Source organism: Halictus rubicundus, chromosome 3, assembly GCF_050948215.1.
Source record: "Halictus rubicundus isolate RS-2024b chromosome 3, iyHalRubi1_principal, whole genome shotgun sequence".
Taxonomy (NCBI): domain Eukaryota; kingdom Metazoa; phylum Arthropoda; class Insecta; order Hymenoptera; family Halictidae; genus Halictus; species Halictus rubicundus.
In genome coordinates, this window is record NC_135151.1 from 1,929,097 (window position 1) to 1,950,428 (window position 21,332).

The 21,332-nt window shown below is 43.2% G+C and overlaps 1 protein-coding gene across 2 annotated transcripts in view; it reads right to left on the bottom strand.

The window, feature by feature from the left end:
- Tdg (Thymine DNA glycosylase) overlaps positions 1-21,332 on the bottom strand; it is a 614,020-nt gene that overhangs the window by 69,656 nt on the left and 523,032 nt on the right. For both annotated transcript variants that reach the window (XM_076784776.1, XM_076784775.1), the window contains one exon: positions 3,270-3,337. In XM_076784776.1, the coding sequence (XP_076640891.1) occupies positions 3,270-3,337 (68 nt within the window). The remainder of the gene's footprint in view (positions 1-3,269; positions 3,338-21,332) is intronic.

A 21,332-nucleotide genomic window follows, 5' to 3' on the forward strand; every position in this document is an offset into this window, starting at 1 on the left:
CTAAAAAGCCACGGAAATAAGTAGGTTCTTTTTTAAACATTAACCACGTGCCGTAAAATATCAAGTTTAACTCCGTCACGTAAAATTCGGATATTAATTAAACATGTACGTTATTAATAGACTGCGGTTTTGACGCAATGAAATCGTTAAAAGAGAAAGTTTGTTTTTATTTCGTTCCTGTTTGATGCGCAGTTTAGTTATCAATTTTTCTCTCATAATGACACATAATAGATATCAATTTCTGGTTTCTTCTAGAACCATAAAATAGATGGTTCTATTTTATAGAGTGCCAGAGGTTAAACCCAAGGGGTTTACCCTGCCGGTCAACCGACTGCAGATTTTTTGCATTACAATTATTCAAATGGTGTTTTGCAAATGATCGAATACTCTATTCGAGCACACGTTCTAAGAAGAATTGTGGCAAGTCTAACTAAATTTTGGTAATTTTATAAGGCGAGACATGGCTACCCTCGGTAGGTAGGTTTACTGTTAAACGTTTCTTCGAGTTGTTCAAAATCATTGCAGGCGTTACCGGGAACCCCGGTAACGCAAGAAACCGTGCGACACAAATAGACCCATCATAAAGTTTTTGCGCTAATCCGCAGGCGAGCGGCCTCGGTTCTCGGGCGACAATAGACAGCCGATCGAGCTCGGCGCCGAAACCGGGTCAACGCACGCAGACGTAAACTTTATGTTTACGTCTGACGGATTACTTGTCGCGTGGGCCACCGATTCCCATACTCCAAAATATCAAATCCGTTACCCATCGTCCTTGTTTCCTGCGCAGCAGCGGCCGTTAGGGCATTGCCCTCGTACGCTAACTAACGCTCGACACTGCCAAATCCTTTGTCATTTTCAAAAACCCCACTCCTTATTCCTTCCGCTGTCGGTGGCCCCGCACAGTATAAATAACCCCCGACAACCCCAGCGCGGGGTCCTTTGGCAACTTTCTGATCGACTGATCACCATAGTTCACGCGTCTTATTATACGATCGACTGATCGCTGTATTGTACAATTCTGTACTCGCGGGCTTCGCATTTAGTACGTATTTTCGTGACGACGTCTCAGCTCATTGTACGTGCCTTTGTATCTACCTATTGTTTTAATATATTTATGTTTCCCTTATACTCAGAATTTACTCTACCCGCACCTTTCTTACATCCATTCTCCAGTCACCTGCCTATATCACTTTCCTACCGATCCTGAGCCACTCCGTGCCTCAGTCTCCTGTCTATATTTTCAACAGAGTCTATTTGAAATAAGATGAAAAGGCAATTGATATTTTTTCTACCAGTTTAAAAAAAATGACATTTGTTGATCAGAAAAAAGAGCAATTATATACGAGCATATCAACGAGAATTTAACTCACAATCTAAAAGGCAATAGTGCTTGCGTCGAAGTTTTCGATTGCGAAAGTCAAAAAGACTAAAGAAAAGTTACAGATTAAGGATTTGCAATTCCCTGTATATTAGGTTAAGGAGTGTTAAGTATATTTTGCGTTCTGTGCATTATTCTTGAACAATATATGATTCGTTCTGTTCTATCATCTTTTGCCATCTCTCCGGAAGCCTCATAGTGCCACTTTGCCAAAATTCGCTTTTTCGAGGCCGTTTTTTATCTCGTTAACTGATTTGAATTTTCTGTTGCGAAGAAAGTTTTTTACTCGATACACGTCTCAAATATCTAGCCGATAAAAGTCCCAAACTGTCCCCATTGCCGCGAGGTGTCGAGTGGCCTCGGTCGCCGAGGAGTGTAAGCATATGCGGTCGAATATATCGGCGTGAGAGACCAGGAGACCACTACTAAATCAATAACAAAACCTCTGCATTTTTTGTAATTTTTGTGGGATTTTCACGAAACATATTCGTGGCATTTTTCTAATGAAAATGATACCAAACATGATACAATTCCGATGATATTTACGAATCAACGAACGCGAAACGAACTTTCCGGACAACCTAATACAAATGTGCCATACGAAAGAATTATCCAACAAACAAACAAGCAAAAACGTGAGAATGCGCATTCGAAGCAAATCGAATCCGACAAATTAACTCGTCTGCTCAGATCAACGCGTTTACCCCTTGCAAAAACAGTGTCTACTAACGTGGGTGAACCGATGGACGAGCGATTTACCAGGACCCGACGGTTCTGAAACACTTTTTCCCCGTCCATTAACGGCGTGACGCTTGAAATCTTGCCGATGTTTTATTGCGTTATCGTTGTGACGCTTTCGCCGTGCTCATGTCCCGCGAGTTTCCGTTCTAAAAAAGAATTCCGGGACACGGACGGCAGATGCTCGTATCGAGGCACGATAGACTCGCGTCCGTTGCGTTTCTTTTTGCCGCCGTTCCTTTCGAAAATTAAAGGTCGGACACGATCGAATCTGAACCGAATGTCATAAATATCGCGATTAACGCGCGGAAAACGGTCCGCGGCTCGAGGCGATCCGCCGGAATCGCTAGCCGGACGTTAAATTTAATCGGATCGTTCGGCGAATTTCCGTTTATCTTGCCGGAGAATCCTTTTGCGTGAAATTTCATCGAAAAACAGCGGACAGCGGGGCTGAATCTGAAAATGAACGCGACCGGATAAGCGAGCAGGTTTTTCGCGATGCCAAACGCATAAGTCACGAGCCGTTCCGGTTGTTGTGTGGAGAGTACGAGAACGAACCAGCGCACACAGAGAAAAAGAGAGAGAGAGAGAGAGAGAGAGAAGTGGTACGGGGACGCGTGCTCGCATTTGCAAGGTACAATATACAAAATTAAAATGATATTTGATTCGTTATACCTTTGTCCGCGTAATCGCGCGATATTGAATTGCCACGGGTGGGGGAATTTTTTCCCCGAAAGTTTCCTCTGAAATATCGTAGCCGGTATTTTCATACGTCCTCGACGTTTGATAGTTGGAAAATTATTCAGCCAGGACAGAGTCAGGTGGACAGGGCAGACACGGCCTCGGCGGCCTCGATACAACGCCGATCTTTCGATGAGAATTCTGCCAATAAATTTAATGCAACGCTAATTCAATAGGCGGGCCGAAACTCCCGTGAATTTTTTACCCCGAGCTAATTAATCAGCATAGGACTCCCTTTATTGCGAAATTCCGTTCCGTCCCCGGATCCCCCTTTTCGAATCCACGTGCCCCCGACTCCTGCTCTTGCTCCAGGTCTGGCCCCCGCGAGCCAACGAGTCTCACCTATCGAATCGCTGCGAGTCGATTAACGCGGCGTGTGTCTATCTGTGTATTTCGCGATCGGGAGGCTTACCTTGCGAACCCCCGCAACTCATTGTCGTCCCATTTGGCCCTCCGTTTTGCACGGGCGACGGGTACGACCTGGAAACAAACGGACAAACTCAAATTAGTACAATGTTTGCTTGTAGATAGCGTTCATCGTTCTTTCTACTTAACGAGCCGCTCATCGACTCCGCGCAATAAAAAGTCGAGAACATTTACGGAATAGTACAGTAATGTCTCCATATACATGCGACTGAGATGTGTACAATCGGTGAGACAATGGTAACCTAGTGACAAAACTTTTTTGTTTTCAACTGCTTTTTAATGAAACTTCAACCAACGTGTTCGTCACACTTTTCTGATTAAAATGAGTCCAAACACGACAGAATTTGGTTCGTATTTATTCGTTCAATCCACGATAGAGTAGCACCTCGATTACCCGAACCGATCGGAATTCTTCATTTGTTCGTATGTAACCACTGTTCTAGATCTGTGTACAGCACGATTTATCGTACAAGTCGATCAAGATTTAATCTATCACTATACCTAGAAATCTGTGTTCTATTGTCCGCACAGTTACGTCCCTTTGATTAGTTCGGATAGTAGAGGATCTACTATATCGTGAATTGAAGAGGTGAATAGGATCCAAATAGTATCGTGTCTGGTATCGTTTTAATCAGAAAAATCTCATGAATGTCTCGGTGACAATTTCATCGAAAACTGATTAAACAAAGAAATTGCAACGTTTGATTAACATTGTATGACCAAGTAAAACTGCAAGCCACGCGAGTCACGGTTTTCATTTTACATTTCAATCACTTGTGCCATAAGTTCATAAAATCCAGGCACCGTTGCAACGTTTCTACCGCACGGAAAACCCTTGTCTTTTCTGATTGATCCGGTAAACGTTACTCTCCTTGCCACTCGATTAACCAACTCGTTCACGCAACCGGGAACATCGGCAGAAACGGCGGAAGGGAAGAAAAGAGTTGGCGCAAATCCCGCAATTAATATGTACACTTTCATTAATATGTACATTCTCGCAGCTAAATATTTGATCGGCCGCAATATCCGCGAAGAGAAGCGAAGGAAAATAAAAGACAGCGTTTATTGTTCCGCGATTGTTGCTTTATCGTTTCTCCGCGGTCGCATCCGTTGACCTCGTTCCTATGAAAGCTCGGGCATCCATTACGCAACTTTTTCCACCGGGGGAAAAAAAGCCCAAGTTCATTGTTCGTCGGGACCCGATCGATCGATCAAATATTTTTCACCGATAGACGTTTCTATTGGCGTGTAATATTTCGAGCTTGGCGGAGAGGTAGGCTCGAGCGTCTCTCGTGCATTTGTTTCGTTTATCGTTTATCTTAAGGGGAGTTCACACCTCTTTGGATGCTCGTCGCGGATGATTCGTTCGGAATTAAAGATGCAAAGATTGTTTTCGTCTGCGTCTCGTTCCAAACGTGATTAGTAATTATTGTTATTGTTATCGCTCTTATCGTTACACGATAACGGACGTTTGAAGATTAAAGTTTATTATAAGTTACACATGGTGTAGCGATCATTGCGACACGTATCGACCAATCCCAACGTAGACTGCTGGTCTTTATTCAAAATAAAAAATTTTCTACATTAATTTTAAGGTACTGGAATGAAATAAAAAATGTATTTCCTCCTTTAATCGTTTTGATTAAGTTGATGCTCGTACAGTGAATTCTCGATATATGTTAACAAGACGGGTCTTGCAAGCGTCGTGTATCGTCCGGGACACATTTCCGAGCCGTGTTGTGTTTACACTCCTCGGCGTCCGAGGCCGTTCACGAGGTATATATAGAGACATATATATATATATATATATATATATATATATAGAGAGAGAGAGAGATCACTTTTCTTAAATCCCTTTTTTATGTTGCCAGTTTTTCATGTTTCACTTCTAATTTTAGTCATAAATGCATCAAATCTAGCGATTAGTAGACTATAGGGAGTAAATAAAAAATTAGTTCTTTCATTAATAATTTTATTATTCAAAAATGATGTATTAATACTGTTGAAGTCCTTCAATCCTCTAATATTTAGTGAACAAAGTAGTATCGGTTTCAACTTTGGATGAACTGACTGGATGATTCCAGTCACTGTGGAACAGTGAAAAACGGTAATGCAAGTGTGAAGAATTTCCAAACAAATGGTGTTCATATTCATCGTTCAATTGTACCGTAAAAGAAGCATGAATAGTCCAGTTTTCATCTTTCACATTTCACCGTGTCGTACAAATCATCCGCGATGTACATCCAAAGCGAAAAGCCTAAATTCGTGTTCTTAGACACTTTCAGTACCGTCCTAGTCGGCCGTGTCATTAACCCGTCCTCTTTTCTTCGCAGGGACCAGGCTACTGGAAATATCTTCGCTCGTCGACCAGCAACAGGTAATTTTCGACAGGTTTCGAAGCGCGCTGTGTTCGTGAACTTGTTCGTCGGCACGCGGAAAGTCGTTTCGAATATTAATGGCTCGTTCGGCGAATTAATGCGCCCAATATCGAGTCGTTTACGCGACCATTAATTCGATCGGGAATACGTGTCGGGTTTGTTGTACCCTTCGAGAGTACGAACAGCTGCAACCGGACAGAATTTCTTCCGCTTACTATGTATCGTCGAGCAGAGTTTTCCCCCGCGGCTCGACTTTTTTCCGCGGGAAATTTCGCTGAATTATCGCCCTGCGCTCAAATGGGAGACCTTGTTACGGCGTTTCGGCCCTCGGCGAGAAGATTCAAGCGAAACTTTACGCCGGCTTATCTCTTTCGCCCTTGTTTACGGCGAGGACGCGACAAACTTGGGTTGAATCGTGTTTTGAATTCTTTGAAATCGGTTTCCTCAATCAGCGGACATTAAATTGTTAATTCCATTCAATTTTGTTTTATGTCTCTTAAGCAACTTTTTAAAATATCAACACTAGGTTTACAGAACGCGTCAAAATGACCGCGTTCAAATATTCTTAATTTACGATTATTGAGATTGTAAAAATTCGTCCATGAGGAACTGTTGTGTCTCGTCCCAGCGTTTAGCAATAATTAGACTGCGGATCTTTATGCATTTATGGCCTCTGAAAATATTCAAAAAATACTATAACATAAAATTCCACAGAATTTAGTACGATTCTTATTTATTTCAGATCTACCACTGAAAATTAGATTTTATTTGTTTGCGCTTTCCTAAAATTTGCCTACAAAAATTGAAAATTGCATAAACATCTGCAAGTCTAGCAAGAATATAGAACCGCAGATTCAGTAATAATCGACTACCGAACCAGCAAAGGGGGTCAGCTACAGATAGCAACTATTCTAATTTATTATTTTTTTAAATGAAACTATTACCATCGTATTCGTTTCGTTTTTTAAATTAAAATGACACCAAACACGATATAGTTACGATCATAAGTACGTGTATAAGAAGCGATTAAAGTTTCGGACTTGACATTTACGGTAGAGGTACACAGATTCTGTAAATGTCAAGTCCGAAACATTAATCGCTTGTTACACAAGTAATTACGATCGCAATTATATCGTATTTGGTGTCATTTCAATCAGAAAAACGGGACCAATACGTCGGTGAAAGTTTTATCGACGATAAACCTAAAATAAAAAATGTTGATTTCCGTCCTTTTTCTTTCTGAGGGTTACTTAGAGAACACTGTAGTCCCAAACGAAATTACTAGATTATGTTATTAAGGGAGAGTTATTGGTATTCATGATTGAAGTTTCCGTTGTTGTTGCAGGATTTTTTTAAAAATCCCCAGCCACGAGCCATAGACCAAAATTATGAAATAATTATCGGTCGATAATGTGTGTAAGCTAGCGAAAAACGGAACCACAAAATATCGCAGTTAAGCATGCCGACCGTGATTTTTGCGAAGGGTTGGTTCGAAAGCGTTAAGTGCGGACAAGGAATCGTGTCATGCATGCATGATTGACGCGGCGTGGCGCGGCGGCGGGATCGTCGAAGAAAGCGTTTCGTCGCGCGATATCGATCGCGACAGAGGTTCGCCCGATCGGATTTCAATATCGTCGTCGGGAGTTGCTTTCCGAGAGGACGCGAAACGGGGATTTCTTTGGGCTCTCGAAGTCCTGGGTAGAAGAAGGTGCGAGGGGAAGAGTACAGTTATTTAATTAGAAAAGTGAAAACCGAATGGACGAGGAAAGGAGGGAAACCAGTAGAGAGAGAGAGAGAGGGGGGGAGGTTGGAGGGGGGGGGGGCAGCGAGAAAACCGGCGGAGAATCGTAATCAGCCGCAGCGTCGTTAGAGCGCATAAGCCCGCGTGCACCCCATTTAATTGATTGTGCTCCCTATAAGCACGCGCCAATTATGATTGTTCTCTCTATTACCTACCCCCGGCTCCCCCTCCCCCTCTCTCCCCCTCTCATTCTCTCCTGCTCTCTCAACTGGCAGAGTCGTTCTCGCTTGGACGCCTCTCTCCGCAAGCCCCCCGACCCCGTCTTTCGGCTAATCATGAGCACCGATGAGCTTGGTCGCATACCGAGAGCCGTGCATCCTGTATCGCGACCATTTCGGTCGAGTTACGAGCCACTGGAATCGCTCTCAATTCACCACAGAGACAACCGTCTGTCGGTGCTCCCATATTTTCAACAGAATCGCAGTTTTACGGCCGGACTCTTCGCGGCTGCGTGTTACACTCTCGATTGGGGATCGTGCTCGCTCGGGTTGCTCGCTCGTACAAAATGATTGGCACTGGGGCACCTGGTATATTTCGAATAAAAAGTGGTAAAAGCAATCATTGAAATGTCTGTCTTTATTCTAGATACAGTGAATTCTCTATATATTTCAAGAACACCGGTCTTGCCAGTAGCGGGGATAATTCCACGACGTTTATCATCCAGGCCTTGGCAACATATATAGAGCAATCATTGTAATCCTTCAAGATGCATTTTTCGTTTCGCCGCTTTGTACGCGAGAATAGGTCCGCATGTCAGACTGCGGACCTTTGTGCAAAATTAAAATGTTATGCTTCAATTGCAAGGTACAGAAGCTGAATAGAAATTTCTTTCGTTTAACTAATCATTTTAATATGTTGGAAATAGTACATAGATGCCCTTACATGCCCTTTTATTCTTTCTACTTTAAAAGTGTCAATTACACTTTTTTGTCATAAACGTACAAAACCCGAATCTCAATTTTTAATTGAAAGAATATTTTTGTGGGAGGTGTTAGAAGCAATTGTTCGAAGTGTTGGGTATATGTGACTGGACAATTTTAATTCTTTTACGACAGAAAAAATGGTTTTAGCTAACTGGGCGAGTTAAAGTTCATACTCGATCTGGAAGATGGTTTAAAGATATACGGAAGACAGCGGGGAATATTTTGACTAAGAAGTTTTTGTAGAAGGAACTTTTTAGTGCTTGTATTTTATACTTTTTGTTGACTAAATGCACCTTCGTCATTTCTACTATTAGGTCGCGTGGTATGGAATTGTTGGATTTCAAATTATTTGCAATTTGATCAAACGACGTCAACGATTTGAAATTCAACATTTCATAATCAATCATTTCGGGTGTTCGTCATTTCTAAAACCAGCATTCCAACTCTTCAAGAACTTCTATCAACAAGGGGGTCATAAAATAGATCCAGCTAATTTGCATCTTGATCCAATATTCCCAGTATATCCGTAACACCGATTCGCCAACCGGAAATCGTCGGCGACTCGGCAAGAATGAGGGATGGATACGAAAAGTTTGCGGCAACGGTTTCCCGCCGGTATACAGCGCCGGAAATGAAATGATCGCGCTGCTTCCGAAAGTTTCGGTGTTGAAGGTTCGGGTCGCGGGGGTGGCCTGTGTTCGCCTACTTGCCTGCCTGCCTCTACCGGTAGAGATTACGGGGCTACGCCGTTCGCATAAACTTCTCCGGCAAGTGAAACCATTACGATCAGCTGCGCGCTTTGGATCGATTAAGTAGCTCCACGCTCGCGGAATCGAAAACTCGACGATCGCGGACCGGAAGTCACGACCCGCCGTTCCTTTTCCCTTTCTTCGAACTTGCCTCGCCTATCCCGGGAGCATCGATACACGCGAGACCATCCTCCGTGTACTTTTAAGACCTCCAACTTTTCCATTTTTCTTACGTACCTCGCACAACAATCGTTCGGTTCTTTCTATCAACCTCCTTTATCGAATAGTGTCTTCGATCTAGGATTCGAATTATTTGACTGTGTATTTAACGAATTTATCACGACAATTAGTAATTGGAAAACAGTGAAATATTTTCAGGAGTTTGGAATATTGTATAATGTTAGACACACTGTGTATGTAGTGTAGGGCACGGACGTAACGGGTTTGACACGGAATCCTTGGGGAACTGAAAACTGTTTGTTTTGGTGTGCTCCGTGTACGTTCTGCCGTTGGAGACGTTTTGAATTCGACGAAACGGACAAATTCGGTAGCCGTACCGGTGACGTGTGACGTCATTTCGCCGGCGACGCGTGTGCTCGCGCGTTACCGCGAAGACGAGTCGTGTATTAGACGTATGTAGATCGAACCGCACGCGTTAGGCCAAGCGAGGCGCATAACTTAGCTTTCGGTCATTTTCGATTCCGTGCATTCTGTCTCGTTTCTCCGTCACTATCGATTCCGATAGAGATTTTCGTAACACTTGCGGCGCGTTATTTGAGACTGCGTAACCACCGCGTGCGTGTACCGCTTTGTTATCGCGGAGGCGAAAACCTCCCGTGCGTTCTTTGTATCGTTTTTTATTGAGAATATATTTAGACTGCTCAATCGAGCTATTTAATACAAATCTCAACTTTCTTCAACAAATACCGTCTATTCTACCGATTCTCCCACTAAGGAAGGAATTCCTAGAGCATCTCTCGACCACCTTGCGAATTAATGAAATTCAGTTGATATCCCTAAATTTGGCGTGAGGCTCCAGGTTGAACATATAATTTACAACCGATTAAAACGATTAACACGTTAACCGTCACACGTGGACGATACTAATTTCTGACCAGACTTTGAAATTCATTCTTATCGTGGCACGTTAAAGTAAATTTTAAAATTCATTAGGACAATTTTATGAAGCTTCATAGGACGCAATTGGGTCAAAGTAGTCTGACTCGATGTAAGACTCTGAAGATTTTGAAGAAAAGAAACATGTACAGTGAATTCTCGATATACAATCGGGGACCATATTAAGTGGACAGTCTTAAATTTTTTTCTAAAATTTTTTTTTAAATGTTATACCGACTAGTTCGCTAGACAATGAGTAAACAAAAAATTCTTTAGATTACAATTAGTCGGAATGATAAAACAATGGAAAAATTATGATTTTTCAACTTTTTTTCTCTGAGCCTACAACGATAATTTAAGAAATATGTTTTATAGATTCCGGTGACTTACATGCATACTGAAAATTTCATTGAAATCGATCAACGTTGCAATGAGCTACAAATGTTTAAAAATGATCACATAAGGGCGGAATTCCGTGGCAAGGTCGAAAATTTGCGACTTTCACCCCTAAGCTCTCATCTTGAAACGTTTGTAGCTCCTTGCAACGTTAACCGATTTTGATGAAATTTTCAGTATGGCATATAAGTTTCGCGACGTTTGTCACCCAGGCCTTGGCGACATATATAGAGAAATCCCTGTACGCCCTCCTTCGTAGTTTTCTTTAAATTGAAATGAAATTCTACTCCCTTGTCGTCGATGTTGAGCCACTTGAACAAATATAGCCGAAAGTACCTACAATAAATGTTGTATACAAGTCTTCTGTTTCTCGTAGGAAATCATTAACGACAAGGTAGCTCGATACTAGTGAAGGAAATCATACGGACGATGAATTAATAGTACATTTACGATTGCAACTTTTAGAAAATCAAGCAAAATCAAAGTAATATAGTCAATGAAACCAAAACCAGAAAGATAAAATTTATAACAGTGGCCATATGCTTAATCCTTCGGTCCCGATCACAATTAATTTTTTAATACATACGTTGTGGTAGAAATTAATTTCTACGCTTGATAAAAAAAAAATAGTGGGATCCATGTTTACATGAAAAAGGCAAAGGTCGCGTTAAACGAGTGATAAGGATTTGTAATGAACACTCGAGATTCGTATTTGCGGCGTTGTTGGGCCGTCGCGCCGCGTCGGTTCGACGTCGTGGAGCGTCGGGACGCTCGGCGAACTCGGTCGAGAGTGGAACGGCGAGAATAGATGCGACTGTAATTGGATTTACAGTCATCGGGCCGGTTCGCCGGCGGATGGAGTCTAAAAGCCGTTGTTACTCGACACCGGTATAGTCATTGGACGTCACCGCGAAGGGCGAAAGACCGTTTTGTTGGACCGCGGTTCGCGATGCTGCTTGCGTAACGGGTCCTAGGCTCTCTCCTCTCCTCTCCTCTCTCTTTCTCTTTCTCTTTCTCTCTCTCTCCCTCCCTATCTCTCTCCTCTTGTTCCGCTCGGGACCGTTAATATCACGCTCCAGACTAAATACAAACAACGGAACCGAGAGCGGAGCGGCGTGTAGCGTGCAGTCCAGCTGCGTTGATTCCGTTAAAATTGAAAATTACAGACCCCGGATCCGTTTGTCGGAGGCCCCGACAAAAGGGGGCAAAATATGAAATCAATATTTGCGTAGCCGCGCGCACGCACCACCCACGCGCGCGACCCGTTTATAATATTTCCGAGTTACCGCGAGATCGGGTCCGAGCCGTTCTTTCTAGTTCTCTCTCACACTCTCGAACCCGATCCGCTTCGGCAAAGTGTAAAAAATCGTTTCGTTCGCGTTCGAATTAGCGGAGTGCGCGAAACGATCCCTCTCAGATTTCTTAACCCTTCGCGAGTCGCTTATGTAGGTCGCGATCTTCCGTAATTATCTTTTGTTCTCGCGCGAGGGACAACGGACTTCAATCGATCGTGAACTAAAGTACTCATAAGCAGACTGAAGATTTTAAGCATTTTTAACGAAGCGTAGGTACAGTTTGGAAGAGTGGACAGATTAAAGGAATTTAAGGTGGCCGATATATTATTTTCGACTTTTTGAAGGTCGTTAAAGAAAAGGGGAGACCTGAATCTGTTTACCGTTTCATGCAATCGATCCAGAGAATTTTCATTGTGCACAACGATCCGCAATAATTTTATGCAAAGTAGTAATCATCTGTAGAGATCTTCTTTTAATTGAAATCAGAGCTGTCGACAACAAAATCGTTGCTCTTGACTGTCGTCTTAATCCTCTCCGTAAAATTGTCCTTTGAAATCGTTGATACGCATAATTGAACATTTTGAACAATAGCTTACATTTCAAGATGTAACATCAGCGATGCGTTTATAATCTCTTATAAGAATCGTGAGAGAGTGCATTCGTTAATTTCTGACAGCATTTTCTTTCAGTGATTATTGAATTTTAAACTAAATCTACCACGGTCAAAATGACCGGTTTTCTATTTCACAATTATTGTAATTACAAAAACGTTTTCATAGAAAATTACTAAATTAACTTCTTTATTTCAGCACATATTATAATGAAAATCGTACAAAGTTTAAGTAAATTCAATCTTCTCCCTTCTATAAGACGTTTCATTTTTATATGTTTTGTGCTTGGTAAGTTTAGTGTTAAAGGCACCACCCAGTTATTAATTTCCTGCTGGTGAGGTTCAATTAAAAGTAGTGCAATCGAGTGGGATAAGAAGATCAATGGATCTAGATAAAATTCCGTTGAAAATAAATTTAAAAAAATCGAAGAACAACTGTTTAAATAGAATGAACCATCATCGAAACGACCCGCCTTCCCAGTATTAATAATTCATTTCGAAAACAATTGTTCGAGTTCACAGACTAAAAAAAAAAAAAATCCGCTGTTTCTATGTTTTGCAACGCAGCTGCAGATTCTAACACGAGCTCCCCAGAGTTCGAAGACTACACGGTACGTAGAAGCAGGTTACGGTTGAATTTGAAGCTCGGTAATTTGCGTGTGGCAATTGCAGGAAGTAGAATGATTCTGCGGTTCGAATCGGCGCGGCACGGTGGCGTTCATGCGCAACCGGAAGGCATTTTGTGCGAGTGCACCCTCGGCCGGTGTTTATTCTTGCAATTTTTCCAGGTTTTCTTTTCCCTCGTTTGTTGTGGCGCGACACCCATTCTCTCTCTTCTTCCCGCGGGAACATCGTTGCGTAAGTCTTAGGCGTGGGAGAAAAAGAAGGGAAGAGTGTACGGGACAAGATAATAACAGCGATTGTAACAACCGGCAGTGTCTAAACACCGTAATCACTATCATTGGGGGATGGAAGGAGCCCAGCGTGTGCCATCCGCTCGCGTGTAAACACACGTGGTCGCCGGCGAGCCGCGTGGATTTTAAAGTCCTCGTAGTCGATCGAAATTACAGAGTAGCCGACGCGCCACTATTACGTAGGGTTGGCGGTGTATTAATAGTGCACGACGACAATAGTGTCTCGTCCTAGGAAAAAAAATAGTCACCCTCCCCGGTTTGTCGCGGCTCTGTCGATCAATCGAACCAACCCCTCGTCTCGACGCTCTTCGTCTCGAAGTCGATGACGACCGGACGATAACAACACCGTCGACTTTTGCTCAGATACTCGCGATCGGGTCGAATCGAATCGACTAGGGCGTCCGAACGCGCGAGGCCGAAATTCGTATTCCCTCGAACTATGATCCGCGTGATTTCAATTGCCACCGTTAGTGACGTCAAGCGCCACGACACGCACAAAAGAAAGTGGCTGTCGCGTACAATGCTCGCCGTCCAAACCCGAATCGCCTTAATTGCATCTCGTTGGATCGTTCGTGGGCTTAGGTAATTTTATATTGTTCCATTTCCTTTGGGCCCTGCCGAGTCACGTTATTTTTCAACCCCCGGTTATTCTTGATATTGTAGATGAACGAGTTCCTCCATTCCCGTGTTACTTTTCTATTATTGATATTATTTCTCGTGAACGCTAGGTCGGTGTAGGTTTCCTCACCGCACTTTTTGCCTCATTCAAATTGTTTTCTGTCAGGGACAAGACCTCAAAGCTTCTATATCCACAATATTTTTTAGTTCAAATAATTATATAATCGGAACATTGACATTGTTACTGGCAATACTATTTTCGGATTTTGAAAATATATACCGTTTACATCACGTGATACTGTAGGCTAAAGAACCCAATTACTGTGTCTGTATTAATTATACTTATTTTTAAAGCATCAGGAATATTAAAAAAGAGATATATGACATATATATTCACTGATTTTAATGAAAAAAAATTTAATATTTCTTTTTTAATATTCATTATGCTTTAAAAATATATATATATATATAATTAACCCTTTGCACTCGGCGCTATTTTCATTCTAAAACTAAATTTTTCTTCCGTCTTAGAATATTTTCATTTTATTCATACGAAACTGATCCGATTTCCACATGTAATATTTAAATGTTTAGTGATCTATTAAATACAAATTTTGTAATGGAATTTTCTAATATTTTTTGTAATTTCTTTGAAATAATGCCACAACAATTTCCAGTGGTGCTTTAGAGTCACCACTCGAGTTCTAAGGGTTAACATAGGCAAAGTAACTGGTACCCCCACAGTAATTGGGTCCCTTGCCCTAAATTCTAAGCAACAATTTTTAATTGTATCCCCTGTGTTCTATGTTGCTTCATTTATAAAGATGGCGTTCACGCGATTTTCTTCTCCTCAATTTCCTAGAACATTAATGTTTCAGATATGTTACTGCAAGTATACAGAGATTTAATAGGAACATGTTAAAAAAACTTGATTCGTGTCCGAAAAAGAAGACCGATTGAAGCCGCCATGTTTAATTTTGTGTTTTTTACCGTTAAACTCGTTGTCAGCTCGGAAAGCATTAACTACCACTTTTCACAGTGCTAACGAGACTTTGGGTTTTTGGCCAGATTTTTCGAGTTTCCGGAGCACGGTGCAACGTGACCTGCCGGGTGGCAGGAGAGGGTAGTTTTTCTCGAAATGGAAACGGCGGGGGTCTGTCGAAGACAGGAAAGAAGCGGCTCGTCAGGAGGAAAGAGTTACGTAAAGCATCTCGGACAGGCCTCGGTTGGGTTTTACGATCGAATGAAAACGCTCGAAAAGGCGGGATGAAATTTATTCTCGGCAGCCGCGCTTATTTAATGCGGAGAAAATGCCCGGCGAGCGTCGCGTCGCCCACGCGAACCAAGCTGACTTTAACGTCTTGGCTGTGCGCGCGCGTGTGTGTGTGCCCCCCTCCCCCCCCGCGCGGGGAGTGAAACGCGGCCCGATATTTAACGCGAAATACTCGGAAATAGTGGCGATACTTCTCGTCGCTTCGGCGAGTATCGACCCTCCTACGTTCTCCCTCTTTCTTTTACTTTCTTCGTTTCGCGATCTCGGCCCGTCGCGTCGAACCGATGACTTTCGTCGTGCGGGCGCGCGCGCCGAATTCTCTCGGCGAGAGGACACGGAGCGGAATTCGTAACGGTTCTTCGCGGTAGTCGCGGAACCATCGAGGCATTCTGCGGTTTCTCGCGCGGTTAATCTACTTCGTTGCGAGGAGAAACGAGCGAGATCGTGCCCGCCGCGATCCGAATCATCGCGCGAAAATGCATCCGAAATCGAGAGAAAGGTGAAAGTCCAGTCGGACACGAGCATTGTCTTTAATTCGCGATTTAATCGGCAATAAATTCGGCAACGGTCTTGGTTCGTTTCTCGTTGGATCGAGACGGTTTGCTTTCGAAAACTTCGCTGTAAAACTTCAAATCAAAGCAGCGCAATGGGTCAGCTCGATTCGTTTAACTCTTCGATGGCGGTGCACTTGGGTTCATTGTGACCCAAAGTTACAAACGATCTATCTTTCATTCTAATCCTCTGGTAGCCGGCTTGAGTGATCGAAGTTTTTATAGTGGGCCAAATAAAATACAGTGTTTGCTCTATATATATGTATTCCCCAAACGCCTAGCCGATAAATGTCCGAGAACTATCCCCACTGCCCCGTGAAGGGCTCAGAAGCTGGAGAGACCTCTGTCGCCAAGTATGTACTGGTCGATATATGTCCGTGGCTGGTCCCGTGTTTTGGACATGTATCGTGTAAACACTGTAGTCAACGTTGATCTCGAGGAAATAGATGCAAAAATGTGTAAAAGGAATTGTATAAAATTTGAACAGAGATTTAGCAAGATTCACTCTGGAATCAAAAACTAGATTTAGCATTAGTTAGAGTAATCAGCGCTACTTCGGCCCAACAATATTAGAGAATCCGTAAAATCAAAGTATTCTAATCAATAAAAATAGTAAAAAGAATAATAATTAAAATAATAAAAAGACTAAAAGTATTTGAGAATGTACAATATATTATCTTCCGTCTGCTTATTTTTATTTTATAAATAAAAATATTATAGATTAATATAATATAATAAAATATATATTAATAATATATATACATAAAATATATAATAATATAATATAATAAAAATATTATATATTACCAAATATAATTCATTAAACTAAATACACTTTGAAAGGTTAAGAGACGTGTACCGTGTACTCTCTGAGCTTTTTCGCACTTTGCAGATCCTAACTAGGCTAGGCAAACCTGATGCGTTCGAGCAAAAGTTAATTTTTAATTCTAGAGAGATTCTGTTTCCCATTTTGAAGAGAACGGGTGTTTAGGGGTGTTTCTCAACGAATTGGGAATCGATTTTCCTCGGTGATGTTAGAAACGCGGAATTTTCAGGGAGGCTAGAGGATTGATTGAATTGTTGCCCTGTCCTGTTAAGGGTTAACATAGAAAAGTTCGATGTTTCCGATCGCATGGTGGATACAAGGAGAAATTGCAGGGAATTTCTATGGCAGCCAGGTTCGCGCGAGCACGTTGCAGGTGTCTTCCTGGTCGACGTTCGTTAACGGCGCACGATCGCCGCGAGGAAACGTGTACCGACCCTGGCAGCGACTCGCGCGAATTTCTGTTTGTGCTCGTTCGATCAAGAAGCTTCCTCGCAAGGAAAATAATCCTAATCTACGTGATTACACTTTATCATTGTGTATTGCACCTGCTCTCCTGAAAAGCAGGCTCGAGTTCCCAATCGAAGAATTGTTCTCAATCGCAGATCCAAAAGCATCCGTACGTGCGTGGACGGAAAATATCCTTGGATTCGACTTTTCTCACATCCGTCACTTCAGGCTTGAATACTCAAAACCGCGCCAGATGATCAACCCCTTGCACTGCTATTTATTTTGTGATTATAATGATTAGAAATTCTTCATCGTTCTGAATTTCATAAAAAAAAGTAATTTATATTTATCGTATGCCTGCCTATGTGTTCTCGAAAGGATATATATCAGCTACAGAAAAATAAAATTTTATTTAAAATTTCATTAGACTCTGTTCAGAATCTTCGTCGCGAGTCTGACTCGGTATTGTAGGGCAAGGGGTTAATAAAGGATGAGATGTTTTCAATGGCGTGGTTTAAATAAATGTATAACGGTTATGTTATTAACAATAAAGTGTACATATTACGCTAGAACGACCGTACAAAGTTGTTTCTTATGTGGATGATTACCGAAGACTGACTAGAGAGGAAAGCTGCCTGTTGAGGGATCTGAATTATGTGGAGGAGGTGGTAAAGCATAGTGGGAGAAAGTTGGGGGTGAATTGTGGAAATGGTGCAGACACGCTGTCTTAAGATGTTATTTTTATGGCGCCGGAAAGTCGCAGAAAAAATCGGACGAATCCCGTCGCGTCGGGCTTAAGAGCATTCAACTCTTAGACTAATTTATTGCCTCAAGTCGGATGGTCGAAATCTTTGAGTTTTGATGTCAAATTCTACGTGGGATCCAGGTTACGTTGCGTCTCAACAGCATCACTGGGATTCGATGATTGCAAAAGTTCGACGAGCGATTACATTTTCAAGTGTAACAGTGGTATTAACGAACTGCATAGTTACCGTCATTTTCTACAATCGAGCCATTTAATGCAGAAATGGTGCGAGTCAAAACAGTGAGTCATTGGGTAATGAGGAATTCAGTAAAGGTTCTATAGAAAAATTTAACAAAGGCTCTATAAATAATATCGAAGGCTGCCACGTTTGTCTTATGCAAGCCACGCTAAAATTGTATTACCATTATTTTATGTAATGACGATAAAAACCTCTGTCCTCTGGTGTTGAGTCAGGCAAATATCGACTTACACTACTTTCGTATGAAATTCAATTTTCCGACTCAATTCTGTCACAACGTTTCGCAAGCTTTTCCTAAAAACTGGTGTGGCCCTTTTTTAAAGCGGATCTCGAGGTCCCTGAAAATCGGTCCCGAACTTTTGAAATCATCCAACGCAGTCCATTCAGGTTTCAGGTTTTCATGCGGACCATGTTGCGAAGGGGAACACTTTGCCGACGTTTAAACGTCCCGAAGATCAACGACGCACTTTCTCGGAAAACGTTTCTCTAGTCTGGCTCATAGTTCCCAAGCCCAGTACTTTAAAAGCGGCCAACGATTTGAGTCACGAGTCGCTTCTCGGCCGAAACGACGCTTCTCCGCGCAGACCTAAGGACAGTTCTGTGTCCTGTCGGGTCGAGCCGCAGTCATCCTAATCTCTCTTGTCCTCTCGCACCGGGCAAGAACGAAAAAGCCGTGCGTAGGCGTGACAAAGGTGACTCTTGCTCCCCCCTCGGGAGGTTTCAGGCGAGGGAGTTGAAGAGAAGAGAGAGAGAGAGAGAGAGAGAGAGAGAGAGAGAGAGAGAGAGAGAGAGAGAGAGAGAAAAGTCCGCGGCCGTGCTTCGCAGCGCCGTAATTTCCAAGAGCGATCTTGGGAGACTTCCACTTGCCCGGCTAGGATAAAGGACTGGCAAAAAACCGGTCCTCGCGTGGGCTCCTCGAGTTTTCCGAGCCAGCGGGAACGACAATAAAAAGATGTGTCCAAAGAGAGTACCGCCGCCGGGACGTACAGTCGGGCGCAGCAGCGCCGGCCACGGTTCCGCGCGAAACCGCTCTCTCCTCTCTCCCTCTTCTCTCTCTCTCCTCTCGTTTCTCCATCCTGTGTTCTCCTTCTCCGTTCTCTTTCACTTTCGGGATCGACGAGCTGCGCGACACTCGCTCGCCGAGATCGATCTACTCTCGAACCAACGAGGCACGATTTCCCCTCGGACGGGTTGGTCCCCGGGATCGGGAAAATTTCCCTCGAACCGCGGGGGAAAATCTTGAACTGCGGAAAATTCGAAGGAACACCAGGGCGACGACGACGATGACGACGACGCTGGGTACAGCGTTTTCAGTCTCTATTTTTTTTTGCGCTCGCGTTTTCTGACGCTCGCTCTGCGCGAGCAAAGAGCGCAAGAGCGTGAGCGCGCACCGTTGCTCGTTCCTGCACGCTAATTCGAAAATACTCGGAATAATTTTCAGCCGGAGCTATACCTACCCTATGTATTTTTTATGTGGCGCTCGGACCTATGTATCGCGGGCCCCGATGCACATACATAGGTACGCGTATATGCCACCAAGGTAAATATACAAGGTATATAAGGGTAGCGTGTAGGAGATGGTTGGTACATAGAAGTACTTGCTGGAAACGACTAGGGCTGTCGACGGGGGTGAGGCGAGGGAGGCGGGCAAGGGAATGGAGAGATTCTATCCATCTCTCTCTCTCTCTCTCTCTCTCTCTCTCTTGCTCTCTCTCTCACTCACTCTCTCTCTCTCTATTTCTCTCTCTTTCTCTCCCTCCTGTCCGCCTCTCTTCGCTTCGCTCCCTCCTCTTTCGTAGCGAAAGCTTCGAACCACCGATCGCGGATAGTCTTTCGTGATACTCTTCCAAACCAGAGATTCGAAACCGAAATAACAAACACGCTTCTTCTACAGATCATTGCGAACAACCACAATAAAATATAATAATTGCGGAACAATGCAACCCGGACAGGATGAAATATTGGTTCCGATAGCGATTTCACACCAGATTCTGGAACCGATGTTACAACCAGACTGCGGATTTCATGCATTTCTGGCAAAACTGAATAGACGAAATATAAAACTGTGAAGACATTGGAAGAATTTAAGAATGTTGTTATATCGTTAACGATTTATTGAAATCATTCAAGGAAGACTTACATTGTCGTTTAGTCGATTTCAGACTCGATGTTAACACCAATATCACATCAACTGATTTATATCAGACCTGATACTAGAATCAATAATTAACAGTTATATATGCTCTTCCATACGCTTTATTTAGACGGATAGTTGGAGGGGCATCAAACATGATTTCAGGAAGTATAGTACAACAATTAGGGACTCGAAATCGAACTCAAAATCAGGACCGCCATCTTGAAAGTTCTGGAACCGATAACGGGATCATAACCGGACTCCATATATCGTTGTTCATCATTTATGTTGTCGTATCGGCACGTTTAAAATCGAGATATAATCACACGATTTGTATCTGGTAGTTCAGAGTTATTTTCAGAGTAGTTTGAGTAGTCTCCGAGGGATCGGGAAGCTCGCGACCGGTTTTTCGTCTTTGATATCCACCGGGGGTGTAGGTATCTATCGGTATCGGTATCAGTGAACGCAGAGGATCTCTAATTCGAAGGAATCACTATCGCGCATCGGACGCTCCGGGGCTCGGACCAGGGACGGCTCGAAACGATCTCTCGAGTAGAACGAGAGAGAGAGAGAGAGAGAGAGAGAGAGAGAGAGAGAGAGAGAGAGAGAACTGGGATGGGATCGGCTCGGCTTGGCCGGCGCTTTTCCCCCGCGAAGCTTGCAGGATTGTGTTACGCGTTTTTCTCGTGAAACCGGAGCCCCGTGCTTTCTATCCGGAGGACGGACGGTTCGAAATAAAATCCACCTTCTGTGCGGAGAAAACCGTGATCCATCACTGGATGGATCGCGGTTGGATCCATCCAAGGACGATCGGCATTCCCCCCCCCCCCCCGCTGTTTGTCTGGCGGAGAAAATTTCTGCACGAGTTCGAAAACATTTCCGCGGCACGTCGATGGAAATCGCGCGTATCTCTTCCTCTCCCTCGGGCGCGTTCTCCAAAATACCGTCTTTCTACTCTTCCGGCATCCTTTTTCGCGAGAGTATCGAACGACGGGAAAACTGCGTCGTCTCGCA